This window comes from Lepidothrix coronata, unplaced genomic scaffold (assembly GCF_001604755.1).
Source record: "Lepidothrix coronata isolate B3197 unplaced genomic scaffold, Lepidothrix_coronata-1.0 Scaffold163, whole genome shotgun sequence".
Lineage (NCBI taxonomy): Eukaryota > Metazoa > Chordata > Aves > Passeriformes > Pipridae > Lepidothrix > Lepidothrix coronata.
The window spans coordinates 451,550-466,918 of record NW_016690343.1 but is presented as its reverse complement, the minus strand read 5'-3'; the positions used below and the strand labels follow the sequence as shown (position 1 = coordinate 466,918).

The following is a 15,369-nucleotide window of genomic DNA, read 5'->3' as shown; positions in this document are numbered from 1 at the left end:
GTGCAAGAAGCTGAAACAAAGAAAAATAAAATTACAGTTAGTTCATAGGGCTACTGTGTTCATTATGGCTTAAGACATAAAGGGAATATTTGTGCCTCAGTCCAATTATCCTGTAGTTTTCTGTATGCATTTCCAGTGCTAGAAATATCACTGAGCTGTCTTGAATCAGACTTTTAAAATGCTTAGCTGAAACACACATGGACATCTCTGCATAAGCTGCTACAGGGTGAAAATTATTCTTTATTTACAAACTTTCCAAATGTTAGCACTTACCGTGGCTATACATAAAGGAACTGAGGGGATTAAGAAATAGGTTAATTTTCCTATAAATAAAGTTAAAATACTTGTTAAGCTTATTTTTTTTAATATATAAATCATAAAGCCCTCCCCAAAGGAACAGAAAGAAAACAAATGTTGCATTTTTCCAAATTATTTTATTGCAAAGTGGACTAATTCCTTGTCAACAGGCTGAGGTCTTAGCATCTGTCATGGTGAATTACAAATATGGCATTTCTAATTTGAATTTGATCAAAAAGATTTTTTTCCTAAATTATCTTAAAAAATGAGGTTGATCCATTGGTTGATGGTTGTACCATTGTACCCTTGGCAATGGTTGATCCATTGTACCGGTGCTGATCTCTACTCTTTGCCAGCCATGCCATTTTGAAACATGGGAACACTGAATAAACTGTAGGTTTCTTACCAGTCCTTAGGATTTTCACACATTCACAGTGTCAGAAAGAATAATATAGATGGATACCAGGGAGCTGGCTTTTTTTCAGAACACAATGGTTTTCTATCAATGTGATATCAGCAGCTCACTCTGCTCTACAACTGGTAAGAAGTATTGACATCAGATTGCTATAAATCATACAAAGCTCTCTGTAAACTTGCACGAGACCTTCTCCACTGGTACATGAATGATGAACAATTTTCCTTGTGTGTGAACTTTGAGGGTGCATTCACATTCCACATGTATTCTTGCTAAAGTTGGATTTTCTCTGTTCTATAATGTGTATAAGAATTATATAAGAATGGGTGCCATGGTTTAATCCCAGCTGGCAAACATTCACAGTGTAAATACTGGGGTTCTTATTTGTATTACAGTACCTAAAGCTTTGCTTCATGCTTCAGACATACACAGACAACATGAAAAGACAGTTCTTGTGCAGAAAAAATTTAGTAAGTGACAGTTAGTAGTCTTGTTGTTACATGTTCAGTGGTCTGGAGTTAGACATCTCCACAGCATAGACAAAACCAGATGGTAACATTTTGAGTAGTTCGAAGAAATGCACTGATTTTATAAATAATAATTCAAGAAAAATGGGCACGTTACTCAATGCTCCTGAAGGAGTGTCCCAAGAAAGAAGGATCTGTTATTTTTCTTTCTTTTAAAGATGTAAAAGACCATTAGTGATTCAGTTCTGAAGGTATTTAGAGGAGGCAGAGCTGAAGCACAAGGTCCAACTGTGCTACTGAGACTGGGATGTGTATGCAGAGAAGGAAACTAGGCCCTCACATCACTTCTTCACAAATGCATGTGGGTAAATGTCGTACCCACTCACTTCAAAGGAATTCCCAAGATTTTTCAGTACTTGTCTGAATTATGAACAGTGAAATGTCCACGAATATCATGTCCTTTAATTCAGGTATAGAAGTGATAAGTTAGTCAATCACAGGCAAGTGTACAGTCTCTATACAAGATAATGGGAGAGAGAGGAAGCAAATGCAGACCAGGACAAAGGTGGAGTAATATGGTCTTGTTTCATTGCTGAGGCTTCTTGGGAGAAAACCATTTGTCTCACAATCCTCCATTTAATATTGTCCCTTGTTTTCTCTCTCCCTTCACACAAGTACATGCATATGTTCTTGAGGACTTACTTCTTGATTTTCCCTAGAAAAATTTTCAGGAAAAACTGTTGAATGCACATGAGCAGTTGCTTGACTTATTCTTTTTGATACTCCCAGACAACCTGCCTACAGGTAGGTATTACACAGACCTTAAAGAATTAATTGTCCATGAATGGAGTTGTCAGACACCAAAAAAATGAAATTAGATCTATGTCCCTGCTCTCTGAAACAAAGCAGTCATATTTTTCAAGATTAGTATTCAAGATTTTCAGTAAAATAACTTATTAAGCCCCAGTTCATGTGCATGTATCATTAATACATGAAAATAGGTTCTAGGCAGTTCTAAATCTTTTGTGATTCTTAGTTGTTAGCCGTGAAATAAAGACGTGTTCTTTGACAGCTTTCGCAAATGTTTCCACGATTTTCAACATCTTTTTAACCTAGAACCAAAGACCCACTTAACTGAAGAACAGGCTGTAAAACACATTATGTTTACTGAAACCAATGAAATAAGGCCAAACAAAGAGTATGGGGACTCATTTTCCATAGGCAGAATTCACACTCTGACACTGGTTGAAAAATGCAGAAAATTAGCAAATTAGTAATTGCAAAACTGAGGTTTTCAGAAACAGTTAAGTAATTTGCTGACTTCACTGAGACTTTTTTTCTGATTGAATAAGGAATTTTGGAAAGGCGGAGAATTTACTTGCATAAGGGTGAAGTAAAGAAATCATTGAATCTGGAACAGATTCCATTCATTTTCATGTCAATCTGCTTTAAAATCCTAAAATAAAGAGTATAATCCTAAAAATTGTTTTTTAAAATCAAGCTTAAACCTAGAATCAAGATTCACATAGATTGTTGAGTAAATGAGTTGTTCTAGTTTGTTTGAAATTAGACCGTGTGCTACCGGTGCCTTGATTGATGCAACCTCATTGTTTTCCTTGAGCTACACTTCATTCTGGTTTGATTTGCTACATCTAGTGTATATATTTTCTTGCATACTGTATTGTGGACACTAGTAATACTGAAACTGTTTCTTGTAGCTCTGTAATGCATATGCATTGAATTTCTTCTTTTGTTGAAAAAAAAACACTTTTCCTCAGGGCTGTTTATCATCCTTGTTTTGATGAACACGGTAGAAAAAGAAAGACAATATTTCGCAAAGGTATGAAAAGGTCTGTAGCCAAAATATTGGCCTGAATTAACATTGTATTGTTCAATTTCCATGCCAAGGCTTTCTCAGACCAAATTCGAGCAATGTGATATTAAATCAGGTCCTTAAAATTCTATAGGGAATTTGCTTTACCCCTACTGCTATTTGGAACAGCTAGAAAGATGGGAATCTGGGCAGTCACACCTAGCCAACAGGGAATGCAGAGTTTTGCTAAGGAAGTGGGAAGCTGGCTGCACTGCATGCACACAGGACACAGGGCAGAGGCCAGGGCTTTGCCTCTCTGGGTTGAATGACACAGGGCACTGTCTATGCCAGCACTCTTTTGCAGCTCAGGTTTTCTGCATTCAAACAGAGGCATCAGAGGTGTGCAAGCAAGCCATTGTGCTTCCAGCTAGCCATTTCCAATGCCTGATAAATTCAATTAATATGGTGTTATAAAGTAATTGGTGTATGCCAGAGGCAGCTTATCAAACCAGTAGCCATGCTAACAGACTGCTGGCAGTGAATGGGGTTGCTGAACCTGCTGCCAGACAAAGGAGATGTGAGCAAATTGTAAACTTCTTGCTGCTGTTTTCTAGCAATCAGTACAGTGTGAATTCTCATTATCTCTTGCATACCTAGTACTAGGACTGTTGCTACTAATTTTAAACCACTTGCTAACACCTAATTTAAACCTCTGCAGAAACACTGGGGTATTGTAGTTTGTGACTAGTCATTTGACAGCCTGTAAAGTGGCAGGTGGATGCTGACAAGTTTGAGAACTAGGTATTCTCTAAGGATATTGCTCATAAATGGAAGCAGGAAAAAATCAAGGCAAAAGTAACCTATAATGAGGATGCATGTACCTGAAATAGTTGAACCTTAGGCTATTACCTTCTAACTGTATAAAGACCTGAATGAAACTTTGTTCTGCTGTGTTGACATGCTATCCTGGCCTATAGGTTTCAAAATCAGCACTTCTGCTGAGGTTAAGAGCTATGGTCTAGATCTGGGACTTTGGTGGTTTAAATGGGAGCTGGCTTAAACAGTAAATTCAGATCCAGATACAGCATATGTTGTGAATGTACGCTTTAAAAAGTTACAGAAAAGGGATAAATGAAAGATGAAAGCAGTGAGAACACAAGAATTATATTCTGAAATAAAACAAAGCTTTATAGATATCTAAAACTTTTCTTCTTGTGCTAACATCAGAGACACCAGAATTGTTTTATAGAGTATGATAAGAGAAACAAAGAAATACAAGGCAGTCTTATTAATTTTAATAATTTTATCAGGAGAAAAAAGAACACTAATTACATTAAATGCAATTCATGTCAATCCTGAATTCCATTTGTCTTTCTCTTCCCAATCCCAGAGAAGCATATAAGGTTTTGGAAATCATAGGATTCAGGCTGAACAAGGGTAGCTGTATCTGCAAGTTGTATCTGAGCCTTTGGTTACCGGGTATAGTTCAGTATTTATAGCAGTTGCATTTCCAGTATGTGTGCATATATATATTTTGGATGTCTTGAAAGCCTGGCCCCTTCTTTTCCCAGGCACATTATCAACTTTGTCAGTAATGGATCTGACTTGATGACAGTATTTGGAACAAATTGAATGCAGTGTGCTTTCAGCTCCAACATTCAAGCCATATATATAATGTCTGTGGTGTAGACATTTATCTCTTCATGTAGTAGCTGCTTAGTGAAGGAAGACAGTCAGGGAATCACCCACAGTTGTGAAGATGAATGTGGGTTTATGCACCTCCAGCTCCTTTCATGAGCAAGAATCATTCCGTGCTCTGCAGGCCAAGCCATCAGATTCCTCACTCTTTACAACTACATTTTGGCATTCTCCTGCTGAAAACTGGTTCCTAGATAAAGTGGTTTGGAATTTTTTTTCCTTTTTCTTTAATGAGATGACAATTATAAGAATAGCAAGCAGTGAAACTTTGATCTTGCAAAGCTCATAGCAAAACTTTTCCTAAGGTCAGTGGTGCCCAAATGTCACTGTCACTAACACTGTACATTTTTGGTACGATGAAGCCACTCTTACAGTTAGCTGCCACCAAAAATTTATGTTTCTAGTGCCCCTGTTCTTTTCTTGCTTTAACACTGGTGCTCCTCTGAGTCTTCAGGGAGCTAGAGCTGCAGGCAACTTACTGAGAAAATGATACTAGCTTAGCTGTCTGCACTGGTTGCCCACAATTACAGCAGTTTAGCTCTAGCTTGAACACACACTATCGGCAGTGTAATATTTGTGTTTTGCCTTCCTTATGTTATCTTACTTGCAAAAGCACTTTTTTCCCTTTTAGGAATACTTCAATTTAAAATGTAGACTACCTACTGACTCTGCTGATCAGTCAAAATTTCTGAAACAAAGTACCAAATTACCAAAGATTTCTCAGAATATGCACAAAACCAGGAAAATTACTTCATGTAGAAAACAAAGAAGTGGAGGTGCAAAGGTGAATGACAAATGTAGAAATGAGGAGAGGTAGGACACCTGAACTAATAAAAGGTGAAAGAATCCTTGTTTGGAGGAGAGGAGTAATGCAAATGAAAATGTTAAAATATACTAATAAACAGGGCAAGATCACAGGGAAAAAGACTGCTAAAAACATTAAATGATATATTGGTTTACATTTTCCATTTCAGCTAAAAATTAAATTCAGTTTTATGAAAAATATTTTCACAAAAGCTTCTTATAAAACTGTTTGAAATGTTCCACTCAGCTCTGCAGAGGATAGTAACTTATAAAACTCATTGATTTGACATGCTCTATCAATTGCCACTATACTACCAACTAACCTATCTCCCTTTAGACTTATGGCTGACATTTTAAAAGGTTGAAAAAACAACCTTCCACCTCTCAACCACAGGGGAAAAAGAAGTTACTTGCAAAACCTGCAGTCCTAAGGAGTTGGTAGGATTTGTAAATTATTTGAAATCGATACATTACAAAATCATTGCGCTTGGAAATAAGCATTCTATTCTGTGCAGAAAGAATGTTTAGCTTCTTAGCAAAACAGCTTTTTTAGCTGTGGATGGTGTTCCACTACTAGACTATTTTTATAACTAGCTAAGTTAGCTAATGTCACTTTAGAGGTATTTTAATGCATGATATCTTTCCTTGTGAGAACCTTTGAAAATTTCAACTTCTAGGAAGTAAAGAACCTGGGTTTGCACACCAAAGAGTAGAACTGATACCTTAATAATTTTCCCTTAAACACTTTCTCTGAAAATAGGTTATTGTCTTGTTCCCTCAAACTCAGTCAGTGGCTGACAGATTTCTTAGAACAAATGCAATAGTGTGAGTTCGAGATGGCAACTGTAGCTGCCCTGTTCATTGGCACCACACCTTTCCACCATATCACAGTGTGTTGTGTGTGCAGGTCTCAGCTCCTGTTCTTGTTGAATCGAGATACCATTATGATCATGGAGCATAGAGTGAGTAGTTGGTAATGCGGTTAGTTTTGTGGTACCTCTCTGACATGGGGGAGATCCTGGCTTTGGATATAGACTGTTCCAAGTCAGATGAAAGTTCGTCACTGAGCTACAGCAGCCACATGTGGAACCACCTCATATTGCTTCTGTCCCATGGCAGCTTAGTCATTGATGGACATCCCCTGGGGAGCCAGTTCTTGCCTCCCCTTGAGAGCCAGCTGAAGATGGGTAGGAAGGGAGCAGGCTGAGATACCCCTGTATTAGGTCACTGTGGGTTTTGAGCTGAGTCTCTTGCACAAATTTAAAGCAGATCTTCATCTGGTTTTGAAACTGGACTGCAACTATCCCAATGGTTCTGCAGAGGAAGCGCTGAGGTTTGTTTTTCAGGTGTATTCGTTGTAATGAGTTGTTGAAATTGCAGTGAGCTCAGAAACCAGTTCACCAGAATCCAACAATGCTACAGAAAATCGACCACAAACAGGTCTACAATGGTAGCACACAGAGTGAAAATTAATATGTGTCCTGTAAATAATTGCCTTCATGCCTCATTGCAAATGCAGTAGTTAAACATTTCTGTCTTGTGAGTAATTTCCTATTCACAGTTTGTGGGAAGGCATAAATGTAAAGAAAACAGGTTTGGGGTCCTTTTGTTGGTTTTTTGTTTTGTTTTTAAGTCTGCTAATTTCAATTCACAAACGCCATGGGAGCCTGCAATTCCAATTTTCTTTTCACAGTATTAATGAAAACTAGGCACTGAAAATAGTTAGATTTTTCCCTCTAAATTTTAAACCATTTAGAAATACAGTCAAGAATAATAACTTTCTAATCCATTATTACACAACGTAAAACTGTGCTCAATTGCTATTATTTCATGCAAAGCTTTTCATAAGTGGTAGAAGAGGCTTTTAAAAATCAGTCTGTTTTAAGCTAGTCTTTGAGACAATCCAGTTGTATGCTGTTGAGAGGAAGAGCTGTGCATCAGAGAAGTTGTTTTAAGAGGGAATCATTGCACCACAAGATGACTTTTGTTTCCTCTCACTGTTATGGCAAGGTCTGAACATATTTATTGTCTTTATGATTTTGTCTTGTCAAACTACCCTCAATTTATTGTTTCAATAAATAGATGGGTTCAGGTTTGGGGGTTTTGTTTAGATTATTTTTTATTCTTAAAAAACAGAGTAATTTTTTAATGACATTTAATCTTAACATTCACCTCTAAGGTATTTCACTTCTCACTTTACAGTAAGAATCATAGAATCATAGAATCATAGAATCACAGAATCAGCTGGGTTGGAAGGGACCTCCGAGATGATCCAGTCCAACCCTTGATCCACTACTGCTGTGGTTGCTAGACCGTGGCACTAAGTGCCACATCCAGTCTCTTTTTAAAAATCTCCAGGGACGGAGAATCCACCACTTCCCTGGGCAGCCCATTCCAATGGCTGATCACCCTCTCTGTAAAGAAATTCTTTCTAATATCTAACCTAAACCTCCCCTGGCACAACTTGAAACTATGTCTAGGATGAGGTTAGTATCTTTTTCATGCTGCAGACACTAACAGTGACTGCAATAGAGTAGCAGACAAGGTTATCCATAGACATACCTCTGCTGTTGTGCCAGGAGCCAATGACTCTGTCTGGTTCAGCTACCAAGATGCTAGGAAGAAAACTGCATCATGTGTTTCTCCAAGAGCTGGGAAGCAAAGAGCAAAACCTTATAATCTTCATTTGCCCTCCATTGAGATCATCTGCTGTCCCTTGCAATAGTTCCTGTCTTGCAGGGGAAAAATAATCCAGGTAAATTTCCCTTGGGTACTCCAGTCTTAGTCAAAGGTCCTGCTGAAATAGAAGGCAGCTGCTTCAGCAACGTTATGGATGGGAATTTGTTTATTTATGTATATATTCAGAAGAAGTTTAGGCTGGCCTTTTTCCAGTGGACCTTTCCTCCCTGTCTCAGAATAGGACACTTGCTTTAGTGGGTACTCCATTAGCTGTCGCTACCAAAAATGCTCACAGACAAACTCATGTGCTTTGTAAAACTTCCTGTTTCCTCCTCCTTCATTTGGGAGGCCTTGCTAGTTTAAAAGCATATTTTAATGTAAATGGAAGGAAAATAGCAAGAAGTCCTTTTCCTTGATGAACTGCTCCTTTCACAGAAGTCCAAACAAATGTAACAACAGATGCTTTGAAATGTTATAAGTTTAAATAACATTAATGTAGTGGTTGAATATTTCTCAGACAGATGGGATAAATGAGATAATTGTGAAAACATTCTTAAAATAAAAGGAAACCATCAGGTGAAAGGCAGGAGTTTAGGTAGTGTTGAAAACTATACCTTAAATGTTTCTTTAGGTTGCAATGTTAGAAGAACATCTTCCTCTGAGCAAGCTGTTAAGTGTCACTTAGTAGACATTAATTGTAAAGTTAATTGATGGCATTTGGCCCAAATCACTGTATTTTAAAGAGAAGGAGCAGCTGTTAGTCCATCAGGTATTGACAGAGTTTGTTCAGTTGCTTCTGTTATTTCTCAGACAGAAATTAATTTCCTGAAATCACATACAGTAGGATAAGACTTTGTCTCATTTTCATTCACTATGGAAGTACTCAGTCTTTGTTCTGCAACAATGCATTGTCTTTTGTAAAACAATAAATGATACCCTATGTGTAAAAGAATTTCCATTTTCTACAATAGCTACAATGAAGAAACAGGATCTAAACCAGCCACAGACTGGAACAGACCACTTTCTTAGGGTGGCATCTACCCTGAAATGATAAAAAAAATCTTAAAACGTTCTAAAGTGAAACTTCAAGATCTCTTGTGTAGTCATACAAAACACCAATTGTACTAACTCATAACAACTAAGAACTTCCAGAGAGAGAAAAAAAAAAGTTAAAATGCTGTTTTATATGAATTACAGGCATTTTTTGAGCCTTTTAGTGGTGCCTCTGTTCTTTCAGCAAATAAAATGTCAACGTCTTTAAATCTATTTGGGATAACTGCCAGGAAGTGGTGTTTCAGCAGTAAGAACACAAATCATCAATAAATAAATGATGAGTAGTACTAAGGTGGGGAAGAAATTTATTTCTTTTGGAGGTTTGTGGGTTTTTTGCAATGTTTATTATTCATAGGCCATTTGTAGATGTCTGTAGTTGGTGGCTGCTTTCAATTCTGGTTGTCTAAACTTGTTGCAATTTTTTGACCAGTGTAGGTAGTTTGGCTGGCATTACCTTTAATGTAGCATCCTTAAAATCATAATCTTCCTAATATGTCTTTACAGTGCAAAGAAAAAAAAAAGTGACTGAGGTATAATGTGATTTTGTGGACTTTAAGCAAGACACTTATCTAATACACTTCAATAAAAATGCTACCTGTAGGCAAGGCCCGATAAAGCTAACATTATAAATATATTGTAGGACTAGTGTTTAATAGTACTCTTAGTTAACATTTATATTTTAGAGATTGAATTTTTAGCCATGCATAATGATTTAAAATTCAGTTTCTATAAGGCAGCTTGCATGCTTAATGAGAGTGTTCTGCACTGCTCAGTGGGAAACCCTGGTTCACTCATTGCTTTTGTTCTCCTGAGCTCTGCCAAGGCTGGCGGTGCTGAGGGTGCACAGCACCTCAGAAGTTTGGAAATGCTGAAATAATCAGAGCAATATTGCATAGACCCAGGTCACTTCATTTCTGTCCATGGCACTTGCTAAGTTAGAGAAGATCCATCTCAGCTATTGCCTCTTAAAGCGATCCTATACAAAGATAGAATCCTTCTCCTGCTGCAAAATGCAATAAAGGAAAGAGATCATGGGAAACACATAAGCATTGTGTGTGCTGTGAGCATTTAAACTAGAAATTCCTCCTGGAATTAGGGTTTCATTTCACATGGCTGTGCAAGGAGACAAAATGTGCCAGATAACACAATAGTTCCTATCAAGAAGACTTTACAGTGTGAAGACATAGGTCAGTTCAATTCATCTCACAACTGAAAAGACCAAAGTCTGGCCTGAGAGGTGGGTTCTTAGGAGGCTGAGTCCTTGCTCTGTGCAATTTGAGAGGTTTCTTTGGGGCATATAACATTACTTGAAGGAATGTCTGACAATGGCATCAGTGATGAAAAGAGGGAATGTGGGAAGTTGAATCAAAAAGCGCTCTAAAGTGTAGCCATATTCAGGGAGGACTCAGGATAAGAAAAGAGAAGGTAGGGCTGGACAGCTTTCTAAAAGTAATACAAGTAAATATAATTAATTGAAAAAAAAATATTAGGAGGGAAGGAGAAACTGAGAAGCTTGCTGAGGGAAGTGTAAAGGAGAGCTGAGGATACCTTATTTGTAGCCAACTTATTGGCTGCTATCAGACATTTTCATTTTTTACTCCATTCTGTTTGGTAAGCTGTCTTATCATTACTGTCTTCTCCATAAGTACTATAGTGTCACTTTTTGTTCCTTACAGAAGGAGAGAAAGAGAGAGGCAGGGAGGGAAATCCTTCCTCCAAGGTGTTCATGTTCCTGCATATAAATTTTGGCACACCTGTTATTTCAAATTATTTAGGCATTCTTTGCTTAATAACACACTTGGACAAACTATACCTTTGAAGACTAAAATGAAATGTTCCCTTCTGTCCTTTTCCTTGTTTAAAAGCCTGTTTGCTTGTGCTGACAGACATGAAAATGGAATGGGCTGCAAACCTAACTGTTTTCGGACTGGTAGACTTTGGGTACATTGAGAGTGTCAGTCCTGACCCAGTGAGTGCAATTAGAAAGATGCATGACTGTAGCAGGTAGATGTGACTAACTGCTCAATGCGTAAACTCAATAATAACCTCTCCCTTATTTCATTATCTACCCACAGCAAATCCTACCAGGGCAGGAGGAGGAAGGGAGTACCCTGGCTCGTCCGAGGTGATTCGTGAATCCAGCAGCACAACAGGCATGGTGGTTGGGATCGTGGCGGCGGCAGCGCTGTGTATCCTCATTCTCCTGTATGCCATGTACAAGTACAGGAATCGAGATGAAGGATCGTATCACGTAGATGAGAGTCGAAACTACATCAGTAACTCAGCACAATCCAATGGGGCTGTGATCAAGGAAAAACAGCCCAACAGCGCTAAAAGTTCCAACAAAAACAAGAAAAATAAGGATAAGGAGTACTATGTCTGATCTCAACATCTAAAAGAACGCTTGTATAGAAATAGTCTTCATTTTATCTGAGACATAATACAAACTTATTTACTTTACTTTTTATGAAGCACATTCAAAAACAAACAAACAAAAAAGACAGGGAATGCAATCAGAAAGGAAAGACTGTTTTTAAAAACAAGCATTTCATGCTCTTGTTTTTCAGAAACAGGAGCTGATAAATTCCCTAACATCCACAGTGTTTTCATTTACTCTGCCTGTCTTTATGTTGCTGGAACGTTTCTGAAAGACAATGATGACACCACGCATTCATAAAGCAAGGAGTATTACTACAACATCAAGGCACAATATGAAACAAAACAAATTTAAAAAAAACAAAACAGGAAAAAAAAAAGAAAAAAGAAGCTACCTATGATTCTGGATTTAGCCAAAGTGCTAGCGCTTTCTTGAGAAGTAAGTTAGTCTTATTGTCAGAGAAGACTGTCATTATATATGGTGACTCAACAAGCAAACGTAGTTTGCCATCTGGTGCAGTGAAGCAGTGATTGGAAACTTGCATTTGAAACAAAGTGCTGGCTTTTCTGAAGACTTATGTAGAAATACTTTCAAAAAGCCCCTTTCTGGTTGTGAGGAAAATAGTACGGAGGCCTTATTTTCAAAAACAAAAACAAAAATCTGGAATATAAGGCACATTTCCACAAAAAAAAAAAAAAAAGGAAAACGAGGGCATAGATGCAATCATTGGGAAATTTTCATGCACGCTTAATATGTTATTACATATGTTTATATAAAAACACATCTATATGTGCTTTCTGGACTGTGATAAGTGATGTTTTATAGCCTGTTGTATAGAAAATGCAAACTATATCTGCTCTTCAGCCATTTTTGGTAAACTCAATGTTATAAGTGTTGCTAGGTATAGAGAGTTTTATGACATCTGGAGCAACAGACATACTTCAGTTTTTTTGCAACCATTATAAATTGTCCCAGACTTTTTCCCCTTTTTTTTTCTTTTTAATTTACAGTGTAGTGGTTATACTAAGGGGGATGTGTATGAATGTATATAAGAGTCAGCTAATTTTTTTCTTACCTGTACAGCCTCTATTATGTTGCAATTAAGTTTTAGTAGTTTGTATGAAAGACGTGGACTAGAAAGCAAAAATATATCTCTACTGTAATTTGTCTTCTCCCTCCTATCCCCATCTCTTGCTCCTGATATGCATCAATGAAGTTGATCAGAATGGCCAATTTTCCTAGAAATAACATTCGTTAATTAGCTAAATATTTAGTGACTTAAACTGGCCTTTGGCTTCCAGTCAAAGCTTCACTATTGGAGAGCATGGTTTGCCTTACAGAAACCTTGTTCTTAGAAATTATGAGAATGATGAGTTTCTTGAGAATCTTAGGAAGTATCATATAGTGTTTATCTGGCATTCAGTTATATGAACGACAGCTACTACAGCATGGAGTGGTAAAAGATCTAAAATACCCATTTTAATTATCCAGGCTGATTCTACTGCAGAATTTATCCCTTTCTCCAAAAAGGAAATAATCTTGAGGTGCACGATAGTATTTTTCAATGGTGGGCATTTTGACATATGAAAAAGTATTTTTAGCTAAGTTGATTGTGTAGTATTGCAAGACATCATAACCAGACAAGTTCATCATGTTTTAAAGTGACACAGCTTATCTTGCATATATAAAACATTAATGCATTTTAGTTAAACATATTAAATATAATGCTGTAATTTACATGTTAAGTTTGGTTTTTTTCTGGTAATATTTCATTAGTTTCACAGCAATAAATCATAGCATAACATTTTATTTACATGGAAGTTCAAAGGGAATACATTAGACAGAAAGAGGGTAGTTCAATAGAAATCAACCAAATCATCAGAAGGCCTCCTGAGAGGGATATAGATATTGACATTTCACAGACAGGAAGGAGGAATTAAAAATTAGCTTTAAACAGGAGACACAAAACATTTTGTTGTGTGTTATTCACTGTAGCTGATGAAAAGAAATTGGAAACTGGTACAGCTATCTATCTGGGAGTCAAAGCACTTTAAAAATACATGTAGCTGACATGAAAACACCTCTCTTGAAGTTTGCCCACCACATCAAGGTGTGTCATGTTCCATATGTAAAAAAAAAAAATTATTTTCATTAGCATTTACACAAAAATGAGTACAGGTTCAAAAAATCCATCTGATGTTCATTTCTTAGATTGTGTGGCATTCATAATTTCTCCCACCTTTACAAGACAGCTGTACTCAGGGAATGGCAGGGGCAGGTATACTGGAGGTCATTGCTGGAAGCAAGAGACTTCAGCTGGAGAGGGGAAAGAAGAAGTTGAAAGCCAGGTGGTATTCAGATTTCAGTGGTTGAAGATACATAGAAGAACAAGAATAATCGGTTGACAGGAGATTTGACACGACAGAATGTGGTTTGGGCGAGATGGTCTTTTCTGCTTGGTATTGATTGCATTAATGAAATAGCATTGTCAGGCCAACTTCCAGGCAGTTTGGTAGGTCAATCTTTAACTAAATCCATACATCAAGGAAAAAATGATCTGCTACTATTATAATAAGCAAACACAATTTTAACACTGTTTCTGAAGGTTCTCCTTTTTCCTCTTTAATTTCGTAATTTAACAAAAAAACAATTATGGATGTATCAGAAGTGCCAGCAAGTGGATTTAAAATTCCTTTTTGTTTAAAAACAGCAGCAACAACAAACAGACATAAACCAACTACCTAACATAAAATTGGATCCTTTCTCTATAATAACCTAATTTGTTTGACTGAGATGGCTTCATTTCTATGACTGTATTGTGTTGCCTTTTTTAACAAAACACTAAATAACGTGTGAAACTTTCAACCCTAAGACATCAAAGAGAGGCCCAATGCCCCTAACCTTATAGTGCTTTCTGTGATAGATATTTACAATTTTTTTATTTGTTGCAAGGCCAATTTATTCATTATTGGAAATGCTAAGCAAGTGGAATTTACTGTTTTGTTAATAAAAATGTTTCTTAATACAAATGCTGGCTTGTTTCTTCTCTTGCTCTTAAATCAGGAGTACATGTTCATCTTGAAGCTCTGAAAAAAATTGGTGAATTGGTATGAAGTTGCAGGCATTCATGTCAGGAAAGAGTAACCTCAGAACTCTTTGTACACTTTAATGAAAACCTTCTACAAGTCTTGCATTCAACTGGCCCAGTTAGAAAATTATTAATGACATCAAAACATTGTTTGCTCTTGCACAGGCTTGCTTAATTTGCAATTTTCTAGCTTTTTTTTTAATCAAAAAAATTCAATCTTGATATTTCGCTACTCCTATATATTAAAAAAACAATTCCCTTCTTTTTCTGCCACTTTTTGATTTCTATGGTGGAAATAAGATGGAAGAGAGTAAGGTAATGGGATGAAAATTGAAAAGTTAAAACTGAAAGTATTTTCTCTTGTCTAGAAGATAATTTAAAAATGGAATGGGAAAAGGAATGTATTTCGGGTCCTTAAAAACATTCTTAGATAATAATTACAAAATTTCAGCCGGAGCTAATCCATTACATAAGTACTTTCCTACTTAGCATGACATTTAAATTCATGGGTAACTTCAAGCAAACATCTAATCCTATTGATTTAAGCAAGTGTCTAAATTTGCCTAAATGTATTGCTGAATGGGGATGGAGTTAAGCTTTTGGATCTAGACTCCAAATAGAATTTAACTATGTATCTTTTTAAATCACATCAGTAGCTTTTTGACTTCAGTAAGATTT

At 36.8% G+C, this 15,369-nt stretch overlaps 1 protein-coding gene across 22 annotated transcripts in view; it reads left to right on the top strand.

The window, feature by feature from the left end:
* The window catches only part of NRXN1 (neurexin 1), a 704,201-nt gene extending 689,569 nt beyond the window's left edge, over nt 1-14,632 (top strand). For 12 of the 22 annotated variants that reach the window (XM_017829343.1, XM_017829340.1, XM_017829336.1 and 9 more), the window contains one exon: nt 11,302-14,632. In XM_017829343.1, the coding sequence (XP_017684832.1) occupies nt 11,302-11,609 (308 nt within the window). In that variant the 3' untranslated portion in view covers nt 11,610-14,632. The remainder of the gene's footprint in view (nt 1-11,301) is intronic. The other 10 variants (XM_017829347.1, XM_017829348.1, XM_017829346.1 and 7 more) reach the window with 3 other exon arrangements.
* The last annotated feature ends 737 nt before the right edge of the window (nt 14,633-15,369 follow it).